Source organism: Alnus glutinosa, chromosome 3 (genome assembly GCF_958979055.1).
Source record: "Alnus glutinosa chromosome 3, dhAlnGlut1.1, whole genome shotgun sequence".
NCBI classification, from domain to species: domain Eukaryota; kingdom Viridiplantae; phylum Streptophyta; class Magnoliopsida; order Fagales; family Betulaceae; genus Alnus; species Alnus glutinosa.
In genome coordinates this window covers 5,185,435-5,212,079 of record NC_084888.1, presented here as the reverse complement: position 1 = coordinate 5,212,079, position 26,645 = coordinate 5,185,435, and the positions used below count along the sequence as shown (strand labels likewise).

At 37.0% G+C, this 26,645-nt stretch overlaps 3 protein-coding genes and 1 non-coding gene across 4 annotated transcripts; all 4 read right to left on the bottom strand.

The window, feature by feature from the left end:
• Positions 1-1,217: 1,217 nt before the first annotated feature.
• LOC133863626 ((+)-neomenthol dehydrogenase-like) lies at positions 1,218-4,019 on the bottom strand. Its single transcript, XM_062299660.1, has 5 exons — positions 3,863-4,019; positions 3,507-3,753; positions 3,238-3,285; positions 1,991-2,158; positions 1,218-1,751 (listed from the first exon to the last, which is right to left on the bottom strand). The coding sequence occupies exons 1-5, from the start codon at positions 3,880-3,882 to the stop codon at positions 1,374-1,376; spliced, it is 861 nt and encodes a 286-aa protein (XP_062155644.1). The 5' UTR covers positions 3,883-4,019; the 3' UTR covers positions 1,218-1,373.
• A 730-nt stretch (positions 4,020-4,749) lies between these two features.
• Positions 4,750-15,664, bottom strand: LOC133863621 (NAD-dependent malic enzyme 59 kDa isoform, mitochondrial). Its single transcript, XM_062299651.1, has 19 exons — positions 15,323-15,664; positions 14,044-14,140; positions 13,820-13,938; positions 13,561-13,728; positions 12,591-12,719; positions 12,057-12,117; positions 11,703-11,806; positions 11,534-11,617; positions 11,297-11,403; positions 11,102-11,204; positions 10,647-10,754; positions 10,357-10,422; positions 9,408-9,480; positions 9,230-9,316; positions 8,988-9,042; positions 8,830-8,901; positions 6,198-6,260; positions 5,680-5,794; positions 4,750-5,261 (listed from the first exon to the last, which is right to left on the bottom strand). The coding sequence occupies exons 1-19, from the start codon at positions 15,449-15,451 to the stop codon at positions 5,190-5,192; spliced, it is 1,812 nt and encodes a 603-aa protein (XP_062155635.1). The 5' UTR covers positions 15,452-15,664; the 3' UTR covers positions 4,750-5,189.
• Positions 13,258-13,384, bottom strand: LOC133865129 (small nucleolar RNA snoR80). The gene has a single exon (XR_009899654.1). It is a non-coding gene; the product is annotated as a small nucleolar RNA snoR80 (small nucleolar RNA).
• Positions 15,665-18,485: 2,821 nt separating the features above from the next.
• On the bottom strand, positions 18,486-22,965 carry LOC133864103 (uncharacterized). Its single transcript, XM_062300319.1, has 3 exons — positions 22,816-22,965; positions 22,457-22,680; positions 18,486-18,827 (listed from the first exon to the last, which is right to left on the bottom strand). The coding sequence occupies exons 2-3, from the start codon at positions 22,637-22,639 to the stop codon at positions 18,753-18,755; spliced, it is 258 nt and encodes an 85-aa protein (XP_062156303.1). The 5' UTR covers positions 22,640-22,680; positions 22,816-22,965; the 3' UTR covers positions 18,486-18,752.
• Positions 22,966-26,645: the final 3,680 nt, after the last annotated feature.

Here is a 26,645-nt window from a genome sequence, read left to right as displayed (position 1 = left end):
CAAATCTATGAGATGCGGCTGAGTTAAGCACCATGAGATGTGGTTGAGATGAGCATCACAACATTCTGTCTATCCATCCTTATTTGTTAGCTTGAGAGATTCTTTTGAGGTAGGATTGTGCAAGGAGTGAGAGTCTTGGTTAACAATTACATGAACTGTCATAAATTACAAGAAGTGTCCCAAACATGTTCATCCTCCATGGTCTTAAAAGACTCACAAGCGCCCATGCCAGAGAGAAGTAGCTTCCTGCAAGAAGCTGGTACAAAAACCAAAAGATTGAGATGAGAAAACTTACGGATAAATCAGAAAAAGGAACAAAGTTAACAACCGGAAACACTTCTACCACTGTAGCTTGGTAAACCCAAGTCAACAAATTTTGTGTAAGAAAAAGGCAGGGCATTCACACATTGTACAAATCACCGTCCGGAAGGAAAATGACCTAGATCAGCTCAAGATAGCAGCCACAAAAATAAAGAGAAAAAAGAAACCAAAAGGAATAATATATAACCAGCTTTATAAAACCATAATTAAGAATTGGTAAATTAAAAACATAGAAAAGAGGTGCAATGGGAGCAGAGATTGAAGGACACTGACCTCACCAATGAGGAACTCAGAGAGAGGTGGGGAATGATAATGCAATGGACAGTCTAATAGTCAATATTTGCTGTATCAGATATAGGAGTTTTCAAACAAAAGTTCATAAAATTGGTAACTGATATAATGTACGCAAGATTAGAAAAGAAAATTGATTTTTTTGCGAAAACTCAGTCAGTTTAATATCACTGAGGTCTGAATATATTTTATACTGAGACGGTGAACTCATTCTTTCACCTATACGGATGTGACAATCTCTACAACCGTATATATGATGATCATTTGGTTGCAGGTACACCTGACATGAAGGATGATCCCGTAGCTTTGTATTTGGAATATTATAACTAGAGCTCAACCCGACAGTTGTAATGTGATGGACCGCGGGATGTCTATTCTTTTGGGCATTTTGTATATAGCTTGTGACATGTGTCACTTATTCTTTTGTGTAACCATTCTTTTGTAATAGTTATGATCTTATTAAACCCTAAACAGATAGACATGTGTATGGCGCTTTCTTCTTCTTCTTTTTTTATGTATTATTCCAACTGCTTGAAATGGAGATCAAACCTTTATCAAAAGAGATCATTACCAAGAAAAGTCAACGTGTTAAATGCCATCGAAAGTAGTAAATGAAACACCCATCACTTCGATCCCTGCATTCCCCTCGTTTATTGTTATAATATGAGATCTTACATAAAGAAGCAAATAAGAGAAAGTGCGTAGAAAAGTTACAAGCTATATGAGTTTTATCGTCCGTCTGTATGGTGGCTTGTCTTCAATCAGAGAGAAGACACCTCTTGGCGAACAAAAAAGAGGCCAGAAGGACTGCCATCGGGCAGCAGGGCTAACCTCACAGGACTCGCAGCACCTTCTTCAACAGGCAAGACACCAGCGTTGCCATTTATATCTGTTTTGACAAAGCCAGGGCAGACACTGTTGATGCAGAAATTGGGGTACTTTTTGGCTAGAATTCTTGTGTGGGCATTCATGGCTGCTTTCGAGAGCCTATAGGCAGGAAGAAAAGTAGGCCACTGTCTGGCTTCCACAGAACCTTCTTTAAAATCTTTTAGAAACTCCTTCAATACCTCATCCACTTTCTCTTCTGTCAGGTTTTCAGCATCACCTAGCACTCTTTTAGCCCATTCGTTTGGTATGTTCTGAACCAACATGAACAAGCACTGTTTTTATCTTTTGAGGCCAGAAAAGTGTTGACAATAAAAACTAAGATAAATTAACCAAAACAAGCAGGATCCTCTAAATCTTTTGAGCCCAAAAAGGCCATAGGACCAACTTGCCTGAATTTAAAGCCTACCAGTCTAGTTTCAAATTCAAACAAATTTCCATCCAAGTTGCCAACAATTTATTTCTATATAGGAAGAGTGTGTTACGTTCATACCTCTAACTTCCCCATGGAGGATGAGACATTAACAATCCTTGGTGAATTGGACAATTGGAGGAGAGGAATGAGTGTTTCGGCCATTCTTTTAGCACCATAGTAGTTTGTTAGCAAGCATTCTTCTGCTAACTCATAATTTTGAATCAGTTTCCTCGGATTAGCTCCTGCCTGCAGTAAGAATTCAATCGCTTGGTAATTGTTGCCAAATACTTCGCAGCCCATGGTAGAAGAATTCCAAAAGGCTAAGCAGCTAGGCAAATAGTACCTAATTGTTGGCCCTGAATAGACATCTGGTCAAGCTATAAAATCGAGCCCTTAAGAGATGCTAATTTTTTCCAAGGAAAAAGAATGGGTTTGACATAAGATTATTCTTTTTCTACCTCCACAAAGGCCTTTCGCTAAGCATCAAAGATAAGGAAGTATTACCCATGTCAGTGCTTTGCAGAATCTCATTTGAGTGAATTGAAGCTTCAGATTTTGAGTAATTTTGTACTTGATTTTTGACATTTGAATGACTTGATTGTATGATTGACTTATTTTATTCTATTATTTACTATTTATTTTGTAACGACTTAAGAAAATCGCTAGTCACATATACTCTATCATTCCAAATGGTTTAGTTAATTTAGAACTCCCTAAAATCACTTATAAAGTTTAGTCTCACATAATAAAGAACACATGTAGAACTTAGCACCTATGAGTGCCTTTATAATCTATCCACTCTATGTAGTTATTCAACTTCCCATTGTGGAATGTGGTGCTACAATCTCTCCCCTTAAATTCATGACGTCCTCATAAGCGTCACATCAAGCAAAGCAAATAACTTTACTAGTTTGCTTTTAGACCATTTATTAATGACTCAGGAAAAGCGGTACATACATTTGCGCTATCACTTCAAAAATATTAGTCAATTTGAAGCTCTCAAAATCACCTATAAAGCTCAGTCACACCTAGTAAGGAACCAATGTGAGATTTAACACATATGAGTGCCTTTATAATATACCCACTCTATATGTGTTATTCATCTTCTCAATGTGACACCGGGTGATACATCTTTACTATCCAAAATTTCAATTTGTCAAAACAAGAACTACATAATGGAGTCCAACCATGGCATTCAAACCAACTGCCAACACACTTGTGGCTGTTATAAGTTAACGCCGAAGGCGCATCCCATTTCAAAGTGATTCAAACTCACCTTCACTCTGCTAAAAAGACAGAATAAGAGACATCTGGAAAGTAGTTACCTCAACATTAGCATCTACTTTGACTCCACCAATCCCAGCGTTGTTCACCTGCACATAGTTTCAGCATTCATCATTCATCATTCATTTTGTCTACATCAACAAGAATTAGACTTAAAAACGGGAAAAATTAAGAAATCCTTCCAGTTATTTGGAGGATTCTACCCCTTGATGACATCCTAAAAGATTCACCTTAAATTTATCGAGATTTTCAAGATGAATAAGATCCAAAAGAGACAAAACTTCTTAAAGAAATCAGCTTCTAATCATACCAAGACATCAAGTTTTCCAAACTGGGTTTTGATGAAATCTGCCAGAGAAGCAATGCTAGCAGGGTTAGACACGTCAAGCTGATGAAAAACCACACGATCAGAGAGACCACTGTCTTTCAGTTTCCCAAGAGCTTCAAGACCCCTCTTCTCATCTCTTGCTGTCAGGACCACTATGAACCTGTTTGAAGCCAACTGTCTCACTGTTTCAAATCCAATCCCCTTATTTGCCCCTGTAACAACTGCATACCTTTCAAAAAAAAAAGTCCCATACGAGAAGAGAGAGATGGTTGTGAGATTTGTGGTCCAAGATAGTGATGGAAAATGTAAAAGACACCATGGACGGACTGAAGCAGTACCTCTTTGTTGCTTCGGCCATTGTTGAGAACTTGAGATGAGACTTGGAATTTGATCTGAGAAAATGTGTAACACATGAGGTTGGGCTTTACGTCATAGGATTCCTACCTTTTTTGGACTCTCTAGGTACATCGTCTTTGTCGGATCGCACAAATTTTATCCATCTAATTTTGGCCACGTGTTATGATATTCAACATTACTCTTAACATAACGAGGTTAAAAATAGATAGAAAGTGCCGTCCTCTGACTCAGTAAAGACGTCAACAAGTTTGTGTAACTAGAAAAACAACATTAAAAAGGGGGATCGCCTTCTAAATAGAAACATTAATGAATTTGAATCCGTAATATTTAATTCATAATGATTATATTCATTCATTGGATTACAATACTTACCAATTGGGTTGGATCAGATCATATTTTTGTGATTTTTATAACGTCCTCGTAGTTTAGTGATTTATTTATTTTTTTTTAAAAAATTATTCATTCAACTCAATGTAGATGTAGTTTCGTGGCTTTCAAAATTGTCATGAGCTTAATTACATGATCCAAGTGAAAAAAACAGATGGACGCAAATATGTTATAAGAGTGAAACTTCTAACAACACGTACTATGACATCAAACTTTGAATGCAAGTAAACCAACTCGAGAGGAACTAGTTCCTTCTACCCTCATGTTATAAGGAACTGGCTCTTCTCCAATTAAAACCAACTGGAGAGAATCCTAATCCAAGAAATAAGATCCTCTCAATTTCATTTAATAAAAGAGATACTATCCATTTCAAATGAAATGTTATAATTTAAAGTTCATGCATCTAAGAGTGTATATGAAGTCAATATTGACCAGTATTTTAAAAATTTAAATAATATAAAATTATGTACACCGTCATATATATCAACTTTAAATTTTAACCATAAAATAAATAATATCCATTTGAAATTGAGATGAACTTATTCCTAGCCCGACATGGTTAGCTTGATTGGCAAAAAAGGATTTCAAATCCTTCGACCAACCCAAACCCACCAGACCATGTGAAAAGTTCACCCGTGGGCTTGACAAGGCAGAAGAGTAGTATTTTGTAATAACATAACAAAACAAAACAATTATACACATTTAAGTTTGTCACTTCAACAATGCAGGAATCAAGCTAATGGGGTTTTATCAGAATTGGTAGGGGGCTTCGTTCCTGTTTACATCCTTTGCCCTTCTTCTCTAAACTTCCTAAATTATGAATTCAGGAAAGACCCCAAGAATATGATGTTTAACTGCACATCTTTGAGATGTAAGCCACAGGAAAACAGCCTCTAAGAATCACATAAAGACACGGGAGCCCTATTTCTCATGAACAAGAGGACTGTAAATAGGGTACCACATATTGCTTGTGACATATTCCACCGTCTCCTCCTGTACCAAAATAAATAAATAGATTTAAGAATATCAGAATTTGTATAACTTATACAAGTGCTGTACAAGCTTTACTTGTACTTGCAATCTGTATGGCTAATAATGACATCACCACCCTTGAAAAAGTACCCTCCACATTTTATTGATTTCAGAACTGCAATTTTTATGCATACAAGCTATTCACGTATATAGGGCATTTGCCTTATATTTATATTTTACTGTTGATTTTCTTTTTTTTTTATAAGTATATTTCACTGTCGAATTAAATTCTATATGCACTCTTCAGGTTAGATTCAAAGATTATTAGGGTAATTTTATACTGACGTTCAATTTTTAAGTTTTTTTGGTTGGTGTTTATCATTCATTTATCAAAAATAGTGTAGTTTCCAGTAAAATGGTAAGTTGAAAACACTCATACTTTGGACATATTTTTGAGCTCTCTAGGCCCAACATCACCGTGACCTTCAGCCAGCCCTTCTGCAACTGCTGCTTGTATAACAGCGGCTCCAACCTCGGCCGTAATTTCTCGAATGCTGCATGATGCAAAAAGCAATAGACAAGCCCATAACATCAATTCATGAGTTACATATGTTTCCCATCTATGACAAAACACCAGAAAACATCTTTATAACTAAATATTATTAGATAATATCACATTACTACAAGAACTGTATGCCATAGGCTGTACCCTATTGTCTCCATTAAGGTGGGGGTTGAGTTTTTCTATAACTAATCTTGATAATGATATTGGTGCTCAGACTGTGGCTGTTATGGATGCGCATACACCAAAAACTAGATAAATGCAGTTAAAAATAATACTAACATACTAGATAAATCTACTAAAAAAAACATGAACATTGACTTTCCTTTTGGTTGTTAAAAGCATATCAGAAGGCTGTATACACATTTGACAGCAGAAAGAGCCAAGGATAATACCTATTGATAGACGGATACAAGATGCCATTTTGAATATCTTCTTCAGTCATGTAAGTAGCGAGGCTGTACATATAACACCATGTTAGCAATTTATAGCAAACTATAACAAAGCTTCATACACAGACATAAAGCCAAATATGGCAAGTACAAACAATATATGGGTCGTTTGGTAACACTTTGTCAGGACAGCTTTTTGATTTTTAGTCAAAAAGAAAAGGCATTAACAAACAACTTAAAACACAAAACACTCACAAACTACTTTTGACTTTTATGTCACATCACAACTAAAAAATAAGAAGCACTCTCTAAAAAGTTTTAACAAAAGAGCCCTATATCTTATACATTGAATTCCATGATTGATGAGAGATATATCCATATCTAGACTAATTTCATATAGCTAACAAAACTCAAAATACAGCTAAATCGGCATTTACAAGAAGTCTTCTTCAAGCTCTGAAAATATTTTTCTTCAGGACCAAAAAAAGAAAACTATAAAAATAGATAAAGACAGTTTGTTAATTTATTCATCCAACAATCTCTTTGACCATTTTGGGTACATGCAACCCCATTGTGAACAACCATTAGGCAAACACAAAATATAATACAAAAAGAAGATAACAATTTTTTTTTGGGATAAATACCCCATTGGTACCTGAGTTTTACGTGTTTTTAAATTTAGTACCTCAGTTTTGTTTAGTATCATAGGTGGTACCTGAATTAAGGGTAAAAACCCATTTGGTACCTCTGTTAGATTTTCCGTCCAAATTTTAACGCCTCGCCACGTGTCAACCGCTGAGGTTGACACGTGGCACTACATAAAAAAAAATTAAAAATTAAAAATTAAAAATTAAAATCTTTAAAAAATGATTAAAAATAATAAAATTTTAAAAAAGAAAATTAAAAAAAGAAAAAAGAAGAGGGGTGGCTGAGCCACCCCCCTTGGCCACCATGGGGGTGGCCGGCCACCCCCATTTTGGCCAAGGAGGTGACCCAGCCACCCCCTTGGCCGGTCTGACCGGTCTGGGGTGGCCGAACCACCCCATAGGGGGTGGTTCAGCCACCCCACAGTTGAAAAAAAAAAAAAACGAACCACCCCCTAGGGCCAAAACCCTTCAAAAAAAATTGAGGGTTGGCCCTTGGGGGGCCGGTCTGGGGGTGGCCGAACCACCCCCGTGGCCCTAGGGGGTGGTTCGGCCACCCCCTAGGGCCAAAACCCTTCAAAAAAATTTTTTTTTTTTTTTTTTTTCAACTGTGGGGTGGCCGAACCACCCCATCGGCCACCCCCTAGGGCCAAAACCCTTCAAAAAAAATTTTTTTTTTTTTTTTTTCAACTGTGGGGTGGCCGAACCACCCCCTATGGGGTGGTTCGGCCACCCCAGACCGGACAGACCGGCCAAGGGGGTGGCTCAGCCACCCCTCTTCTTTTTTCTTTTTTTAATTTTTTTTTAAAAATTTTATTTTTTTTTTGATAAGTAAGAATTCAATAAAGAGCGCAGAGGGGCGCAACCCTAGTACACAGGGAGTATACAAAGGAGCCCCTAATTAGAGGACCGAAACGAACAAGAAAGTAAAAAATCAGCGTACGACATACTACCCATGCCATTCGCCGACACCCAAAAAAACAACATATTAAGCATAATTCTACAAAGAGCCCCAGCTTGAACCTCCACATCCTCAAAAAGCCTAGAATTTCTCTCCCGCCACAAGCCCCACAAAACACAAAGAGGAACCTGCTTCCAAACACGGTGAGCAGGACCACGACCCAGCAAAGTACCCCAAGCACTCAATAAGTCCAATACGCTCCTAGGCATAACCCACTCCACCCCAAACAAACCATAAAAAAAACTCCAAACAACTCGAGCCACGTCACAATGGAGAAGAAGGTGATCAACGGATTCTCCATGCTTTTTACACATAACACACCACTCGACCACCACAATTCCACGCCTTCGTAAGTTGTCATGAGTTAAAATCTTCCCTAAAGCTGCTGTCCATACAAAGAACGCAACCCGCTTCGGAGCTTTAATCATTTTCTAAATATTTTAATTTTTAATTTTTAATTTTTTTTTTATGTAGTGCCACGTGTCAACCTCAGCGGTTGACACGTGGCGAGGCGTTAAAATTTGGACGGAAAATCTAACAGAGGTACCAAATGAGTTTTTACCCTTAATTCAGGTACCACCTATGATACTAAACAAAACTGAGGTACTAAATTTAAAAACACGTAAAACTCAGGTACCAATGGGGTATTTATCCCTTTTTTTTTTTATAAGTTAAAAAAGGCCTCTTTTCACGCTGAAGAGTAAGAAAAAAGAAGATAACAATACACACAACTTGTAAGGATTGCCTAACTAATGCGTAAAAGATTTTCTAATGGAAGTACCAACAAATGCATAGATCACCGTGGTGAAGAACAAAGACCCAACCAAATATTAAAATACCAAGAACTCTACTCAAAGTTCAACCCATCCTGGCTTATTTTTCCACAATCAGGACTACCAACTGAGATCTATCATAGTACTTGGAGGCTACAGAAGTCGAATAATATTTTTCGATAAGCCTTCAGTGTAAACTATGGTTCTCCAGTGTGAAAATAACAAAACCTTAGGTTTGAGTAAAAGTGATTTCATACCACTCAGCGGCTGCTTGCAACATTCCATCTGTTATAAAGTGAGCACCTGAGAGAAGTGTTCCCAAACCAATCCTGAATTACAGCCAACAGTTTTAGATCAATTGAAGATATAAGCATAGTTCGTAAAAAAAAAAGTTGACCAAGGAAAGAACTCTAACCCGGGAAACAGGTACATGTTATTCGCTTGATTTACATGGCCAACTTTTCCATTCCCTGTGGATAAGTTTGTGAAACTTTGGAAGGTCAAAACAATCACACAAATCAAAAAAAAAATACCAGAATTATACACCATACTTTAGTTGCAATGACTCCAACAATTAATAGCTGGAAGCCAATGCTTCACCTATATGGTGCCAAAACACCTCAATACAAGATAAACATCAATAAGAATGGGAAATACCAAGATCAACATTTTCAAAAGGGCTTCCACTTGCAAAGACTATGTTTTCTCCGGCATGCCTAAAAGCATCAGCAGCAGTGCATTCAGCTGTCGTGGAATAGGCAAAAGAGAACGTATAAGTGAAACTCAGTTGCCATAAAGAAAATGTGAAAGCCTGATGAAAGTTGTAAGAACAAACCATTCATGGTGGGATTTGACATAGCAAAAATGGAAGGTTTACTTGAATCAGATTCTCGCATTGCCTTAAGCACCTAATTTAGATTTTAACCAGTACCAATAAGAAACCCAATCACAGTAAAACCAAAGCAATCACCTAAATAAAAAATGAAAAACATTTTCCAGAGAACAAACAAATGAAAGCCATGAATGTTGCAAATGTCAATTTCATGGAACCAAATGTAACAACTTGTTGGAGTAATAACAAATAGATTGAAGTACCAAAGCACAATGCATAAGTAAAATATACTGGGAATAACAGAATCTTTTTTTTTTTTTTTTTGGGGGGGGGGGGGGGGGGGGAGGGGAAAAGACTCTTACAATATTTATTAAATAATTAAATTTAATTCATTATCTCCTACCGACTGTAGTCTTAAGCATAACTGAAGATTTAATATGGTAACAAAGCTGAGATCCTAAGTTCAAACCCTAACTTGATATTATACTTCTCATTTAAATTAAATATTCCACATGTTGAATCAAACTTTTTTAGGGAGAGAATTTGAGTTACAAGTTAGGTGAAGTGTTAGAATATTAATTAAATAATAAATTCATTCTTTCGTATAAACTTAAACTTTTTGGATAACTAGTAATTTAAAAGTAGTCTCTTGTAAAGAAAATTTAATAGACACATAAATCATTCTTGCAATTGAGAAATGAACCAACTGGTACTCATACCCTCAAAATACATAGTTAAACTACCAAGAATAAATGCTGGGTACAAGCACTCCACACACCATCTTGTATTGTTTATTAAAAATATGTAAAATGGAACAAAACACAAGTTGTAAGAACAACACGCACTTCCAACTGAACTTATCAACTTCATTATTTCAATTTAGTCTCTAAGTTGTAAGATATGATAGGAAATGATGAAAAAAAAAGAAGAAGAAGAAGAAGTAGGTTTATACCTCCTCATTGAAGATACCACCAACTCCAGACAAACCAAGAAGCACATGGGGCTTGACCTTTTTAACCTTAAAAAAAAAAAAAAAAAAAAAAAAAAAAAAAAAAAAAAAAAAAACATAAAGCTCTCAGAAATTACCGTTGTTATAATTTTGAAAGAGTATGTATGACTTTAGAAGAAAACATGCATATACTATGCGAAGTGGGGTTCAACTCTCTTGTATCAAGATCTTTCAACAAAATATCATACATAATCAGTACTATTACATATGGAAGCCTAGCCTGTGAGATATACCACTTCAACTAGACTAGCTCCCTCCCTAAGTCCTTCAATCTCTCTTGGGTCTTTAGCAAATGGCGCTGCAGCCGGATCAAGTCCCTTCCTCTCTTTTGTGATGAGGCCCTGCATTCAGACATTTTCTTTCTCAAACACAAGAAATTCCAATAGACGATCTCATGACATATTTAGGTGAAGAAATTGATGACCATCATTCATAGCCATGACTTTGTTTTTATTTCCGTTTTTTCAGGGTGGGGGAACATATGATTTATGATTACTTCAAGAAGAAAGAAAATCCATAAATAAAATTGATAATCAACAAGACTATAAGGTTACTATTAGTTTTACACAAATATGTATTTAAAATAATTTAGAACATGCACCACCTAGCATATTTTAAACAGCATAGTTATGGCTATGTAATGTTTTAAGCAAGATGCCTGGAGCATGTGAGAAGTGTAGAACTATACATCTTTATCTAGTAGGAAAAACTGCTTTTTTGCCCTTGTTTCACCGTTTCCTGACATTCTTGAAACAGCCTGTATAGCCATGTTCAGAACACCAAGCCCTGCACTGAAAGCCAGGAGAGGGGGAAAAAGAGGCTAGTTGTCAAAAAAAAAAAAAGGATTATGAGGCAAGATAAAAGTTAGTTTTGCAAGTACTACCTCCCAGCTCCCACCACAACTATCTTTTGGTTCACAAAGTCAGCCAATGGTCGACCTTGGGCTCTCACCGTTCCCAACAGTCCTGCAAGTGCAACACCGGCAGTCCCCTATAGGACATAAAGTCAGCACAAAAGTTTTAATAGAAGAGGCACCCATAATATTCCCAATGCACTCTGCATTACATTACATGCTCCTTTAAGCCCATATAAATAACAGGACACCACAACAAGTACTCACCTGTATGTCATCATTGAACATGCAAAACCTTTTACGATATCGCTGCAGTGTTTCAAAAGCCCACTTCATTTGAAAATCTTCAAACTGATCAAATTAGGTCAACCATCAAGTCAAAAACTGGTAGAAAATAAACATTTATTAAAAGTTATATTTCTAAAAGAAATGAAACCTGCACAATAGCCTTGGGCCAACGTGTGAAAACAGCTTCCATGAATTCATCAACAATTGAAAGATACTCTTCTCCTTCCAACCTAGGTTGTCTAATTCCTAAATCTGTCAAACTAAAATCATGTGAAATGATGTCCACATGATATTTACTAGAATGAATTGGTTCACAACCATTTTACATAGAAGATGAAAAGATGTCAAGATGAAATTGATCTATAGCACAACACAAAATGATCTAAGAACTAATCATATTCAACTGCTTTTTTGAAAACTTAATTCTCAGTAGTCCAGTCATAAAAGTTAATGAGGCAAGGAGAAAAAAAAAAAAAAAGCTCATCTATATGTTGTTACTTACAAAGAGGATCTTCAAGTAGCTTTTGGTTATTAGTACCGACATCAAGCATAACCGGGAGTATCTGTCAGAGATGAACATAGGTTGAATGATATAAGTGATAGCAGAATTACCAAATTTACATGGAGTAAACATGTAATAAGAATAAAAAAATATGAAAACAGAAGAAGATCTTAGAGAAATAAAAGGTGATCTCCAAAACTGATTATACTTCAGATCATTCATAATAAACATGATAGATAAACTGAACATGAATATGCTTAGAGATAGCTCCAAAAAATATATCCTTATAGATAACTAACAAGCAAGCACGCATAAACATCCTCATGCATCAATTACAAAATTGCCAAGCTTATTCCATATCCAGGATGATAATACTCCTTGTCCCAGTCATGCGATTAATGTGAGTGCATGCATGAATATAAAAGGTATGCACACAAACGTGCACATGATTATAAGGGAATTCCCACAAACATGCATAGACATGCCTACTTGCACATGTGCACAAGCAGAGAGAGAGAGAGAGAGAGAGCATACTCTCTGTGGGTTGATACCAGCAGCAGCAACATACATATCAAGCTTTCCAATAGGGATTCCGATCCCCTGAACTCCAAGGTCACCTAAGCCAAGGATTCGACTGCCATCTGTCAGGACTATCATGTCCACCTGCAACATAGAAGGAAATATGAATATGACAAGCACATTGAGAAATCTAACCATAAGCTGAGATAAAAAAGGTTTTACTCAAGCCCTTAACTGATTAATTTAATTAATCCTTCTTTGGATCTTTGGGATCATTTTTTGAATTTATCGATGCTCTGAATTTCATTATTGAATTTGAAGGGCTATTTTCATCCATTTTCATTTTCCTGGTCTTTCATGGTGCAACTTTGTGTAATCCTTATGTACTTAGGTTGCACCCCCATTGATGCTTCTAAATATCATTTTTACTTATTGAATGATAAAATAAAATAAATCTAACTATAAGCTGCAAAAGGTTGAATGCAATCATTCTAAATACTTTGACAATAAAGATGCTTCCAAGTCATGACCAAAAAAAAAAAAGATCAGCACTGTTTAAGTTTAATTGAAGTATTTAGTCCAGAAAGAGAAAACACTAGTACAAATGTTTTTAGCAAGAGAAACAACAATGACGTTTTTTTTTTCCTGGATAAGCACAAAAATGAATGTGGTATTTTGTAAGAAATGTATGTGCTGTTTCCAGGATCAAATGGAATTCATATAACCATTGATCAGGATAGCCACCCGGTTAGATATAGCACCCTAGCCATTATACCAAGAGAAACTACCACTAGTTTTTTAGAAACACAATATTTGAGTATTGAAATATCAATGCACAGATTTAGGTTATAAGTTTCTACAGTTTCTACCACTAACCATCAAAAAGATGATTCAAACTAAGAATACAGTACGAAAACGATGATTATAAATTCCAATATGGGAGAGAGTGACTGGGTTGTGTTATCTAGCAAGATTTACATAATACCTGTTGAGCTGGCCAATTATAGATCATGGACATCATCTCTCCTTTATCCTTTGCACTGAAATACATTCCACGTGGGCGTCTAAATAACCCTGAATAATTCTGACACACTAATCCAACTGTAGGAGTGTATATTACTGGAGCGAAATTTTTGATGTTATCAATAAGGACCTGAAGATAAAAGCAATTAAGCATATTAAACTGTAGTAGAATTAATAAATGCTTTAACTTCTAGACACTGGAAACCTGTAAACATACTTACTCGGTAATATAATGTCTCATTCCTGTCATGCAGTCTATTTAAGATCCGCCATTTTGCTAAGGAAACAACACTATCTGGTTGGCCCTGCGTATTTTTCTCTAACGACCGATATGACTCCACTAACAGGTTAAAGAACAGAAATCTATCAGAAAGGCCGACAAAAACAAGTACTTATAGAATTGTTTACAGTTACAGTTAAGTGAACAGATAGAACTCAAACTTACTGAAACGATCATATTGATGCTCAAATGATATCACGCGAGGTGGGAGAAGGCCACGAAGCCCTAGACGATCCCTTTCAGTCAACGGGAATCCAGTATCCTGCTCTTGAAAAATCATTAAGTACGTTTGCATAATTCCATCAAGCTCACTCCTCATCAACAACAGATTCAAATACATTTTATTAACATACAATGACCATTTATTGTTTAATTTCAAGATGCATGAATAATAACAGTGCTAACAATATACTTAAAAATATTAGCATAGTTTACGCCTCTTTCTTTTTTTTGTTTTTTTTTTTTTTGTTAAGTAATTGGCCCCAAGGGGGGAAGGGAGTATACTCCATTTGCACAAGCTAATGAAAAAAATTATGCAAAAATCTGCTAACACGGAACTAAAACTTCTGAGTATATTACAGTCACCAAGGAAACAAACCTATAGCACCTTTTCCTTCTCAATAAACATTATCACTCAAGCAGCTCTCATGCATTCTTCCAAAACAATCCAAAAACTGACTCTTGAAACATTAAAATTATCATCAATCATCAAACCCAAGAGTCAAACTTATGAAGCCTTTCAATTTACTCCTCCAGCCAAAGCAATCCTAGTGATGGTTAAAGACGTGGAAACTTTTTATTAAACTTGAATTTTTTATTTCTCTGTATTAACTAATGCCACTTTATGCAATTTATCAGCAAATTTTCACATCAACTGCTATTATCGCTTCTAATACCATAAAGAAAATTCTACAAAACTTTTCACATCTTCTAGAATCTGCGCTCAAAATCTATACAAAGAAAAAAAAAAAAAAAAATTCTACTACAAGTCCTTAAATAGAAAACAATTCAACTACAAGTTCTGCATCTTCTATGATCTTCACGGGAATTCTGACCCTTCAGTTTTTAACTATATAACCAAAATAAACCGAATCTGCAACTTATTGACATTTATCCTTCAACGTGAGTATCACCGACACTTCTCAAGTTGCTAAAAACACACCAAAAAGAAAATCCACACAATTCCGAGTAAATCAACTTTTTTCAAAAGTACGGCTTAAATAGCACTTTGAAAGACTTCTCTCGCTTCGAAAAGCTAAAAAGACATGACTTTCACTTTCAAAGGCAAGAAAAACACTACAAAAGCACAACAACTTCAAGTAAACAAATTCCCCGTAATCACGCTAGAATTAATCACAAAAACCGCGAACCTACGAGCACTAACACTAAGCGAAAAAAAAAACACGTTGATTAACAAATAATTAAAAAGGCAGAAAGCTTTGACCTTGTTAAACCAGGGATCGTGGAGAATATCAGCACCACGCTTGTGAACAATACACGGACCAGGAATCGCCGTCGATAACCGCCTCGATCGGCTCAGATTTGCCGCGGCGAATCGCGCAAGCTTCCACATTCTACGCCTTAGCAAAATCAACCAAAATCTGCCTCTTAAAAATTCAAAGAAAGTCAGGAGCACGGGCTTTAGCCTACCTACGCTCCTGGTTTCCCGGTCTTTCTAGGCAAATTTTCTCGGGAAAATTTACTCTAGGTCCTAGTAATGACAGACTGAGAGCTTGCTGTATTTATAAGGCCACGATCTTTTTCTTCTTTTACCTTTTCCTTACAAAAATAATAAAAAAAAAAAAAAAACTCTTCTTTACGAGTTTTTGCGTCTACGCCCTATGTCTACGAAGAAACCGGCAGCTGAAGCTGTTGAATATGGTAAGTAGGGACTAGGGAGTGCATTATAGCTGCCCGAGATTTTCGGGCGGCGATGGAATGTACGAAAGTTCGATGGTGGATGGTGGATGGGGGGGCGTAGGACTGCCCGGAGAAGGAACGGGCAGATAGGGGTATATATTTTTTTATTTCTTTTTTTTCTCCTTTTGGATAGTGAAAATTACGAGTTGTGAGTTGGCACGTGGAGTGTGGGTCCTATTAGAGGGGTGTCCAGGTTCGTGTAGTTAGGGGACCATTGAGAAAGGGTGATGTTTGCCCTACCTAATACATTTTGGCACGTGGATATCTTCTCGGCCTTTTGCTAGAACAAGGCCCAAGCCCCAAGCAGCAATTGATTAACTTCCGACCAAAATTAAAATTAGTTTTATTAATTCAACTGGAGACAATCTTGATTAGTGTAAAAACTATATTTATTGGTCTTAGCATTTGATTGCTTGTGGAGATAGGAAGAGAAATTGTAGTAAAAGAACAACATTGTCTTCTCATGGGACACCAATTTTTAGCACCATTTTTATCTCATGATTTGATAATTATTTTATACTATTGAATCTTTGAATTTTTATTTTTTATTTTTTAACGATAACCAATTTAAGGGTGGGTTAAAATCGTCATGATAACATTGTGAAATAAAAACCATAGTTTTTAGTGTTACTCTTTGAATAATTAAATGCATTTTCTCAAGAGTAATGCTAGTCAGAAACTATATTTTTATCTTACAACTATCTCACAATGTTAGCGTGTTAGTCTCAACCAACCGTTTGGTCAATCATTGTTAAAAAATAAACATTAAAAAATTAAAAATCCAAAGATTAATTAGAACAGACACATTAGCATTACGAGATGGTTATGAGATAAAAGTGTAGTTTTTAATATTACTCATTTCTCAAATGCAAGGCAAATGATACAAAGGGGGGAGATCACCCGTCACCCATCAATGATGGTTTGTATGAATTTCTTACAAGAAAAAGTTGCAAAAGTTCATCATTTCAATGTGCTCAACTTTCCATCTTTAAACGATTCCACCAACACTCATATAGAGAGTTGTTAAATCACAATTTATTTCAAAAGTTTAAGCTATTCCCTTTTAATAAGTGATGATCAATACATGAACTATTTAAATGAAATAGAAAGTAAATAATGGAGACAAAGGATAAAAAAAAAATAGTAAATTTCATTTAATTAATATTTCAATTGCAAAACACACTGAACATTGTCAAAAATATATATATATATATATATATCTCTCTATTAAAACGGAAAAAATTTCTCTGAAGTTAGCCTAACGATTGATGGCTCATGTTAGGTGTTTTTTGGCTCAAAATATACGAAATTAACGTATGCGGCAGACAAGATGACATAACCAGAGTTAGAGATCAAAAGTTACAAACAAAAAGAGAATGATCTCGTCATAACCGTGTTGATTTGTGAACCCCACTGTCAAAAGGTATACCGTGTGAACTTCAATTATTCATTTTATAATCAATGATTAGATTATACAGTCAGGATTAAGACGACAAGGAACTTTTATGTGGAGGATGTTTTAGACCGACCGTTGGTTTCCTATGAGGTCAAACCATTCTTTTTTCCCATTTCCTACCATTCTTTTAACTAAGATATTGAATTATTTGATTTGATATTATTCCGAATTAAGTCAAGAGCATAGACTAATAGAATAAAGTAATCTTCTAGATATTTTAAAATGTCACGCCTACAAGGGTAGGAGCATGGAACTTGGCAATCACTGCCCCAGATGCCTGTGTCCAGCCAAGAAATACGAATCAAAATCACAATACAAAAATAACAAACAGGGAGAATAAAAGCCACAGGGCAACTGGGGGAGCTTGAGAGCCATGTAAAAATTGGCCTGCGGCTGCGGAGGTCCATTGCAAAATGCTAAACTCAATCAAGTGGAAACGTGGAATATGATTCCATTAGGGTGCAATGGGAATGGAGGCAGTCTTACCCCAGCTACTCTCAGGAACAAAATCTTTGAGCTAATTTTGCTGCTGCCGCAAACCAAGGTGGTTATACTCTCTCCTTTTTTCTTTATTTTGATCCAAGCATCCACAATGGATTCTCTAAATTTCTATTTAAAATACCTAACCAACACTACTTATGGCTTTTCAAATGAATTCTTCATCCGACTATCTATTATTTCTCTATACCATTTAAATATTCTTTTCTTATTATTTTTTTTATTCATGATATAGCATAAAGAAAATGGGAGAGAGAGGGAGAAAGAAATAATAAAGAAAGAGAGAATGCGAAAGAGGAAAGCATAAAATAATTATGCATTGATACATATTGCTTCTCCACATTTGAGAAGCACTATAGCTCAAATGCAAAATGCATCTAGTCTAGAGAATCGGATGGAAACGTTTTTTAGGCTTTTCGTTAGCCATTTTACATACTACTCTAAAATACATAGTCTGAGTGCTCTTTTTCTCTTTCCCCCTACTTTTAATTGGGAGTGGGGCAGGGAACTAAGGTGATTGATAAAATAGTGAGGCCATCAAAAAATACAACTGCGATACATACCTTGGATTTAACCTTTTCACTTTCTATGGGCAATGGAAAGGCAAACAAGTTTTAACCAAATCAGTCCTCATCAAATTATTATTGTTTCCAGCTACCGCTATCCTCTCATCCTTTCGACTTCAAAAAATTTGAGCCAAAACATCAATAAGATTGAAACAAGAATCAAAACATTTTCAACATCAGAACTTGCAAGGCCATCTTATATTTCTTAATGAAAGCAAGCAAAACAGCTATCTTATTTTTGTCATAAATAAAATAATAAGATGGTAACCCACACTGTGTCCTAGATCCTTATCTTATAAAGCATTACCAAAGCAAGTCTTAGAAGACTGCCCATATTCTCTGCAATCAACAGCTACAAGGAATGCTAGCAAACAGCAAGAAATTCGATACCCAACCTCCATTAATACTTCTTCACATGATGGTCCAGGACGGATTTAGTAGTCTTTATTTCCAAAGTTCTTGCACCAGAGCTGTGAAGGAATTGGGCGAACAGGATTATGTGGTCGTTGCTGCAGAAAATGAAGTCCTCTTAGCTATACTCATCATGGTCATCATAAGAGGATAAAAGGAAACATGTAAAGTGGGGAAAAGAAGACATTTCAAATGGTTGAGCTAGTTCTCTATCAATTTATACGAAAATTAGTTATCAAATAATATAGTGCTGTTTCCAAGTATTCAAGGAAAAATACATCTAACTGCCATCAGAAAACACGTTATATAGGAGTTCTAAGTGCAGAAACCAATTTAAATAAGTAAAAAAAATGAAAATTCTAATGATATATGAAAAGAATGTACAGGGTAACCAGCAATTAACCATTATCGTAGACCCCCTTTCAATTAGATGCAAAGACGATGCTTCCACGTCACAAATGCCAAAAATATCTAAATACAAGAAACATAGAACGACATAAAAAGTGTATGCACACCACCAACCACCAAATAAAAGTAATCTGAAACCCAATTACCTAAAAGGCAATAAATGTTTTATGTGCCTGAAAGACCACTAGGGTCAAAGTTAGGATTTTTTTTATTGACAAAGAGGATGGATGTATACCTCTAAAATAAAATCTAAAAAAAATGTCTTATGTATGATTGACTTACGACTAAACTTTCAAGTCCTTACATAAGCATATTTTCTTGTAACACTTTCCATGTCCAAAAATTAAAACTAAAATCAATTAGCATATACAAAATATATCGAGTCAAGATTTTTGTTCAAACTACAAAGGAGGGAAGAAAAGAACAACCAAGCGTAATGTAACACGAAGGTTTCTAAGACAAATAGGGGATAGGCTCACTAGATATAATGTCATGAATTCTTATCTTGCGTGTCTAGATTATAAAAGGGGCAGAATTAAAGTAGCCCGATTGGGAGCAATGCTCCCTTACAATTTTGATGATTGGAATGTCAGCAACAGCATTAGAGCTGGGTCATGGGTTGGTGATAAAGCTATCAATAGGCCTCTGGTTCTGAAATTGAATCTTGAAGGCAGGGCAGGTTCGGGGTTTATGATTGAAAGTTCACCAGTTGATGGGTTGGACATGAGGTTGATCTGCAATTTGATTATTGATTCCTCCCGCTATGCCTAAGCCAAAGGTATTAATGGACTGTCATGCCTTAAATTATCAGGAATTTGATTTTCACAATAGAGACGTCAATGGACTTTGAACGCACAATATTGAAGAATGGTACAATGCACATCTTAATCATCACTCACAAGAATGTAGTTCTGTTCAAATAACTCGTGTACGCATTCAACTACTATTTAAAGCCTTCTTGCAAACATTGTATTACATTGAAGTTTCATCGTTAGTGAATAAGAAAAATGCTGGAATGCAGCATAATCCAGGTCCAGGTTCTTGGGGGCTCCATGGCCCCTTAGGTCCCTCTCCCTTCACCCCTGATAGCGACTAAGAGTTCTAATCTCAATTATTTTCTTCAAACAGCGCCCCCCCTCAAAGCAATTGAAGGTAGCAATTAAGGCTTAGTTGAGTTGAGTTGAATAAAAAGAACATGGATGGTGGAATATTTAGTCATTTTCTCACGTTGCGGCACTTTTAATGCAGTGCACGTGAACATTTTGCATTTACAAGGTGATGGTAACTAACAACAAACCTAACCTAACATCAAGTAAGAATATACCACCGACCAACTTCATTTTTTTTTCTTGATCTCAATCTGACTGACCAGCTTTAATCAAATGACAAATTTGGGAGTCAATTAATTAGAATTTACTCAAGCATTTCCAGTCTCTCAGCTCCCATGAGCAAGACGGTTACACCTTAGTTGAAGGCAAATTATGCCTTTGTAAAAAATCCATGCCACCATCTACCATAAGCACAACCCAGCTCAGGCACAAAATACCTAATCCATATAAGATGGAACCACATCTTATTCTCAAGATTAGAAATTTTGAAACGGCATTCACAATTGATATGAGACATCATACAAATTAGTTTACACAAATCTAAAACTAAATTGATGGAGCACTAGAATTGTAACACACCAGTTCCATATTGAGTAGATGTGTAGCTCACATAAAGTGGGTGGTTTATAACAACACTCATGAGTGTTAAATCCTACATTGGTTTTTTACTAGGTGAGATTGGGCTTTATATGTGATTCTAGGGGGCTCCAAGTTGACTAGTCTTTTGGAGTGATAGCACAGATGTGTCTAGCGCTTTCCCTGGATCATTACAAATGGTATCAGAGCAACCTAGCAACACCATGTGGTACTGGAGCAATGCATGACGTGGCCCTGATAAGGACGTCAAGGATTTAAGAGAGTGAGATTGTAATACTTTAGTCCCATATTGGGAAGATGAGTAGTTCACATAGAGTGAGTGGTTTATAAAGGCAATCATGAATGTTAAGTCCTACATTGGTTCTTTACTATATGAGACTTGGCTTAACGAGCTCCAAATTGATTAGTCATTTTGGAGTGATAGCGCAGATGTAGCCAGTGTTTTCCTTGAATCCTCACAAGAATGCCAAAATATGGATGAGGCCGACTAATAGCAATTGGTAACCAAAAAAAAACCGGGACTACGAATGGACCAAATTTTTTGAAGAGAAACGTCCAAATTACCAACAAGCGGATATGACCGACAAACAGTTGATGTGTGTGTGCGCGAGAGCACGCAAGTGTGTGTAACTGTGTGTGGGTGGGTGGGTGTGTCTGTGAGACATGCCTACTAATCTGTCGTAGAGAAGGGATGCATAGCCCTATGCATCCGTAGCATCAGCTAAAAGGTACATTTTCTATGAAGTGGCAGTTTAGAATAGCATAACTGACCACCACAGCAAGGAGGAAGCTTGCAGTTTAGGCGGATCAACAATTGCCCTTTGAGTATATGGAATTAGCCTAGTTGATATGATCAATAAGGTGCTGTGTTTCAAGCTTACAATCTAGAGAAAACTAATAGAATTAAGGTAAGGCTTGATACAAATATCCAAGCACCCCAAAAAAATCAGTCCAACTAACATGGTTAATTAAAAGCACTCAACATACCAAAACTTTTGACAATTAAGTTCAAGAAGTATGACATTGCGACACCAATTTATAGCCAAAAAAAAAAACAAACAAACAAACCTATATAAGTTCCAAATGCAAATCTATGAGCATACACATAACGAATTCTGCAGCCATTTCCTTGGGGTGAAACTCGTGGCTTCCATGTCACCTGGTGAAGAATTGTCCATCTAAGCCTCCAAAAGCAATAATTATAAAATTTTGCCGTTACTAAAATGGAGACACCTTAAGCATACAGGATGTATACAAAAGGCAACTACTCAAGAAACTTTCTAAACCCACAACATAGTTGTTATCTAAATCCACAGTTCTTAGAAACAGCTTTGTAATTGCCTTCCCAAATCCATTCGTTTGTATGACAAATTTCAGCTGTTTGACCAGCATTTCACGCGCAAGACATTGAAAATCAGCTCCGAAATGGTGACTAACCAAGGATCCATAATTCCAATTTTCCTGAATCTCCTACATTTCTCAGCAGCCAAACAGAAACTAAAACTACAAGCTCAGTTCCCTTCACTTCCCCCACAATTTCTCAGCAACCAAACAGAAATCAAACACATAAATACATGAAACAAAGAAAAAGAGGAGATCGGAGAGGAGCGAACCTCGAGCTCGGCGGACTTCATCGCGATGGGGATGCAGATGAGGAAGACGCCGACCATGGCGATGGCGGTGTTGCGGCGCCAGTGCTTGGGCCTGCAGTTTGGGCCGCCCGTCATGCTCCACACCTTGGCCCGAAAGTCCCCGTGGGCCGCCTCCCCATGTCCGTGATCTGCTCCACCCCCCATGGATTGCTATTGCCTTTTCTCTCACTTTCTCTGGTCTTCACCTGCAACCAAAACCAAAACCCTAATTAGCAGATCGTAGCCATCGATACGCGTGCACAGTTATGCGTATTGTAGACATGGATATGTAATGCTGTTTGGTAGAGTGGGAATATGAGAGTTGGGATTCGTTGTGTTACCTCAGAAATGGTAGGATCGGAGTCGGAGAGGAAGATGAGCTTTTGATGTATTCAGTGTACAGCAGTAGTTGTTGCCGAAACGGTGCGCAATGGAGGACTCTTTCGTCTTTTAATCTCTCCACGTGGCGACAGGGCGTTTTATCTCTCCCGGGAGAGAGGCAATGAGTTAACAATAACAAAATAATCAGATAAGAAATGAAACGTGAAATTGTTGGATGATAAAAAACACTTCTGAAGCAACAAGTTATTTTGATAAATTTTCAAATATGACCCTTATTATTTATATGCTTTTTAAAACAAGCCACTAATTTTTTTTAAAAAAAAGGTTTAATTACAATTTTGATCTTGTAGTTTATTACTTTATCAAAAAGCTCATTAAGTTTTAATTTTAAAAATGACAACTTCATACTCATGCTTTTTACCTTTTATCAATGATAAATAATTCTCCTACATCTTTCATATACTTAGGGGTGGGCACGGGTCAGTCTAGGTCGGGTATTGGCCATTTCAACACCCGAACCCGCACACCGCAACCCTGTGCGTTTTAGAAATCCTACCCGTGGCTTGACTACAGTGAACATTATCTGCTGGGTCTTAGGTTTTGCGAGGCGGGTTGAACATGGTAGATATTGTAGGTTGGGCTAAGCAGGTCGAGTATTATGGGTTGGGCGTAGGGGTGTGCAAAACCCGCAGCACCCGCCCCACCCCGCCCCGCAGAGGACTGGATTTTCGAGATTTTTTGCAGGTTAGGATCCTAATTTGAGAAATTTATGCGAGGCGGGGCGGGTTGCGGGTTTAGACTTTTAAAAAACGCGGGTCCCCGCACCGCACAAAAAAAAAAAAAAAAAAAAAAAAAAAAAAAAAAAAAAAAAAAAACTAGAAGGCTAGAAGAGGGAATCTCTCTCTTTCTCTTCATCTTCTTCATTTTTTCCTTTTGTTTTAAATTGTTTTGGTTCACTATTATATTTTTGCATGTTTACTAACCAATGGACTGTTATATTTTTGCATGTTTAGTTGTTTACTAACTAGTGGACTCATTTCATTGTGTGAGAAATACAATTTTTATGGTTCAATTTCATTGGATGTTAAAGTGTACACATTTTTATTGTATTGTTATTTGAAATAATCTTTTCATTACTTTTGGAAAAGACAAGAAAATTGATGACATAGAATAGTGAAATATTATAGTTTTTTATTCTTGTCATTTATTCATTATGCTTTGTTGATGGGAGAAAATAGAAATCATGTTTCTTAGAATTTTATCTTATAATTAATAGGACTTTTAGTTTAAAAGGTTAATCCATGAAAAATGTTCTTGAATGGAAATATGAATTTAATTTTTTATTTAAAAAACCAGTATTTTTTTTGAATTTTTTATTTTTTACAAAATAAAATCAAAATTACGTAAATGCCACTCAAAATACCCGCCCCGCCCCGCGCGAACCCGCCCCGCAGTGAACCGCCCCGCACGGTTACTCTTTAATAAGTGTGGTTTGCGGGTTGGAAATTTCCAACCCGCAAAGGTGCGGGCCAAAAAATGCGGAAACCCGCCCCACCCCGCCCCATGCCCACCCCTAGTTGGGCGTCCCTTTCCCTCAAGCTGATTCGAATTACTTGTTGTGTGCTCATCTAAACCAAACGACATCGTATTTTTTGTAATCACCATTTCTACAGGCAACCAGCATAAATAGAGGATAAGAAAAAAAAAAAACATGACAAAAAAGAAGAAGAGAGACAGGTCAAAGGCTGCATGGAGAACAATTGATGGGAAAGATGAAGCAGAACCAAGAATCTCACCAAAACAGCCTTTGCTTTTGTAAACTCAAAAATTTATATCTACCCCCTAAACTAAGCCAAGCTATGAACACATAAGAATACTTCACCACTTACTAGTTAATGAATGAGCGGCGCAAGGTTAGGTAAATTATTTCAAGCTTAGAAGGAAGCTGAGCGAGGGCCCAAGAGTGAAAAAAAAAAAAAAAAAAAAAAAAAAAATGAAGAAGAAGAAGAAGAAGAATGAGGAATGAAAATGAAGAAACCAAAATGAGCGGCACTGAGGAGAGGGGTGAGGCTGTGACTTGTGAGTTGTGAGCGGCGCAAGGTTAGGAACATAGGGTTTTTTAGGGTTAAAAAAGCGGGGTGGAGTGGGTACCCGGAATTTTAAAAAACTGATATTCGTGACCCACCCCACCCCGCACGGATAATCCACTTTCTTACCCTGACTAGCGATTTTAACACTAAAATTCAGACTTCGCAAGGCAGGGAGGGTCTTACAGGTGTAGACGGGTTTTATCCACTCTTACATACACCTCTCTCACACTTTATTTGACGTGGCATCCTTTTTCTTTTTTTTTTTTCTTTTTTTTTTTTGTGGGAGACAGAATGAACAAAACAAAAAATAAATAAATAAAGGGATAGTATTTTTTTACATCACATTGGTGTATATCAACTCTATACCAAGAAACATAAGGTGTGAAGACCCATGCATGTAGGTCCCACATCCAATGTGTCTTGGTGTAGACTTGATATAAACCAAGGTGATGTAGAAATAACACATCTCTAAATAAAGGATGATACCTAAGATGAAGTGTGGAAGATATGTATGAAAGGTGTAGGAAAATAATTTTTCTTTACCAAAATGGTTCATGTGTACTAAAAATTACATAAGACCTATAAAATATTGCCACACGTTCATTCTTACCACATCAACATATCACTTTTCAAAAAATAAAACTAAAAAAGAAATAAATAAATAAAAAAAGGGGTAAACTTTACGAACTACCAAACAATTTTTATTGTTATCCTAAACTTTAAAAATTTGCAATATAAAGTTATAATCTTTCAACTTCTTTCAATTACTCCTATTAAAACTTGCCATTGGGAGGTGAACAACAGCTGAAAACAACTGCTAATACCTCGTTGAAGAGGAAAACAAGGAATCCGACATATTTTGCCCAATCTTTCTGCTGAAGAGAGAGAAAGTCTGAGACTTTTCTAGAGAGCGAGGGGTGAGAGAGTTCTTGTCGTCCGGGGGGGGAGGCCTCTCACCTCCTCCTCCCGGTCTTGTTTTTTGATTTTGGTTCCCTTGGCTGTTTGGGCCTGGGTTTCATTCACCCTGGGTCGTTTGCCCCAGTGGTGGTTGTTTTGTCTCCGAGCCTTTTGGGCTGCCGGAGTGTTTTTTCCTCCCAGTGTAGCACTGGTGGAGATTGTGTGTTTTTGCTTTGTTCTTTCTTTTCTTTTGTTTTGTCTTTGTTGGTGCAAGCAGAGGCTTTTGGTTGATGGTTCATGGAGATAGACGGGTGTTGGAGAATGGCTGGTGGAGATGTCGTTCAAGGCTAGATCTGTTAACCTCGGCTGGCTATTTTTCGACAAGAATCTTCCTATGGCGGTCTTCGGCTTCCTCTGGTCTCGACGGTCACTTGGTGGGACCGCGTTGCGCTCTCCTGGTCGGCGCGTGATTTGCACACGCCGAGGGTTTTCTTTCTGGCCCTTGCGCGTGCGGGTCACGACCTCTTCCTCCGGCTTCGCTAGGTGCAGATCTGGACCTCTGAAGGTCGTCCGTTGATGGGGGGGCTCCCGGAGAAGTCGAGTGCTCTGTACGAGCGGGTTTTTCCGGCGGTCTGTTTCCTGGCTTGTCTTCCTGAGTTTCTCCTTGTTGTTGTTGTATATTCTTTTCTGTTTTCACAGTCTACCGGTTTCCGGTAGCTGCTTCAAGCTAGGGTTTCCCCTGGCTTAGTGGTTAGTAGGTTCTTTACCTATTAGCTACGTCTCTCGGCCTTTGGCCTTGGTTTAGCTTCGCCTTTGGGCGGTTGTAATGGTCTTCTTTCTAT

Excerpts from the sequence above, each read along its gene's own strand:
- LOC133863626 (XM_062299660.1), bottom strand. The coding sequence starts at position 3,882 with ATGGCCGAAGCAACAAAGAG. Across the intron at positions 2,159-3,237 it reads AAGTAGATGCTAATGTTGAG|GCAGGAGCTAATCCGAGGAA; the intron begins GTAACTACTTTC and ends TTCTTACTGCAG. Across the intron at positions 1,752-1,990 it reads CCTCCATGGGGAAGTTAGAG|AACATACCAAACGAATGGGC; the intron begins GTATGAACGTAA and ends ATGTTGGTTCAG.
- LOC133863621 (XM_062299651.1), bottom strand. The coding sequence starts at position 15,451 with ATGTGGAAGCTTGCGCGATTCGCCGCGGCAAATCTGAGCCGATCGAGG. Across the intron at positions 12,720-13,560 it reads ATAATTGGCCAGCTCAACAG|GTGGACATGATAGTCCTGAC; the intron begins GTATTATGTAAA and ends TCTATGTTGCAG. Across the intron at positions 5,262-5,679 it reads AGCTCAAAAATATGTCCAAA|GAGGAGACGGTGGAATATGT; the intron begins GTATGAGTGTTT and ends ATTTTGGTACAG.
- LOC133864103 (XM_062300319.1), bottom strand. The coding sequence starts at position 22,639 with ATGGGGGGTGGAGCAGATCACGGACATGGGGAGGCGGCCCACGGGGAC. Across the intron at positions 18,828-22,456 it reads TGAAGTCCGCCGAGCTCGAG|CAACGACCACATAATCCTGT; the intron begins GTTCGCTCCTCT and ends CATTTTCTGCAG.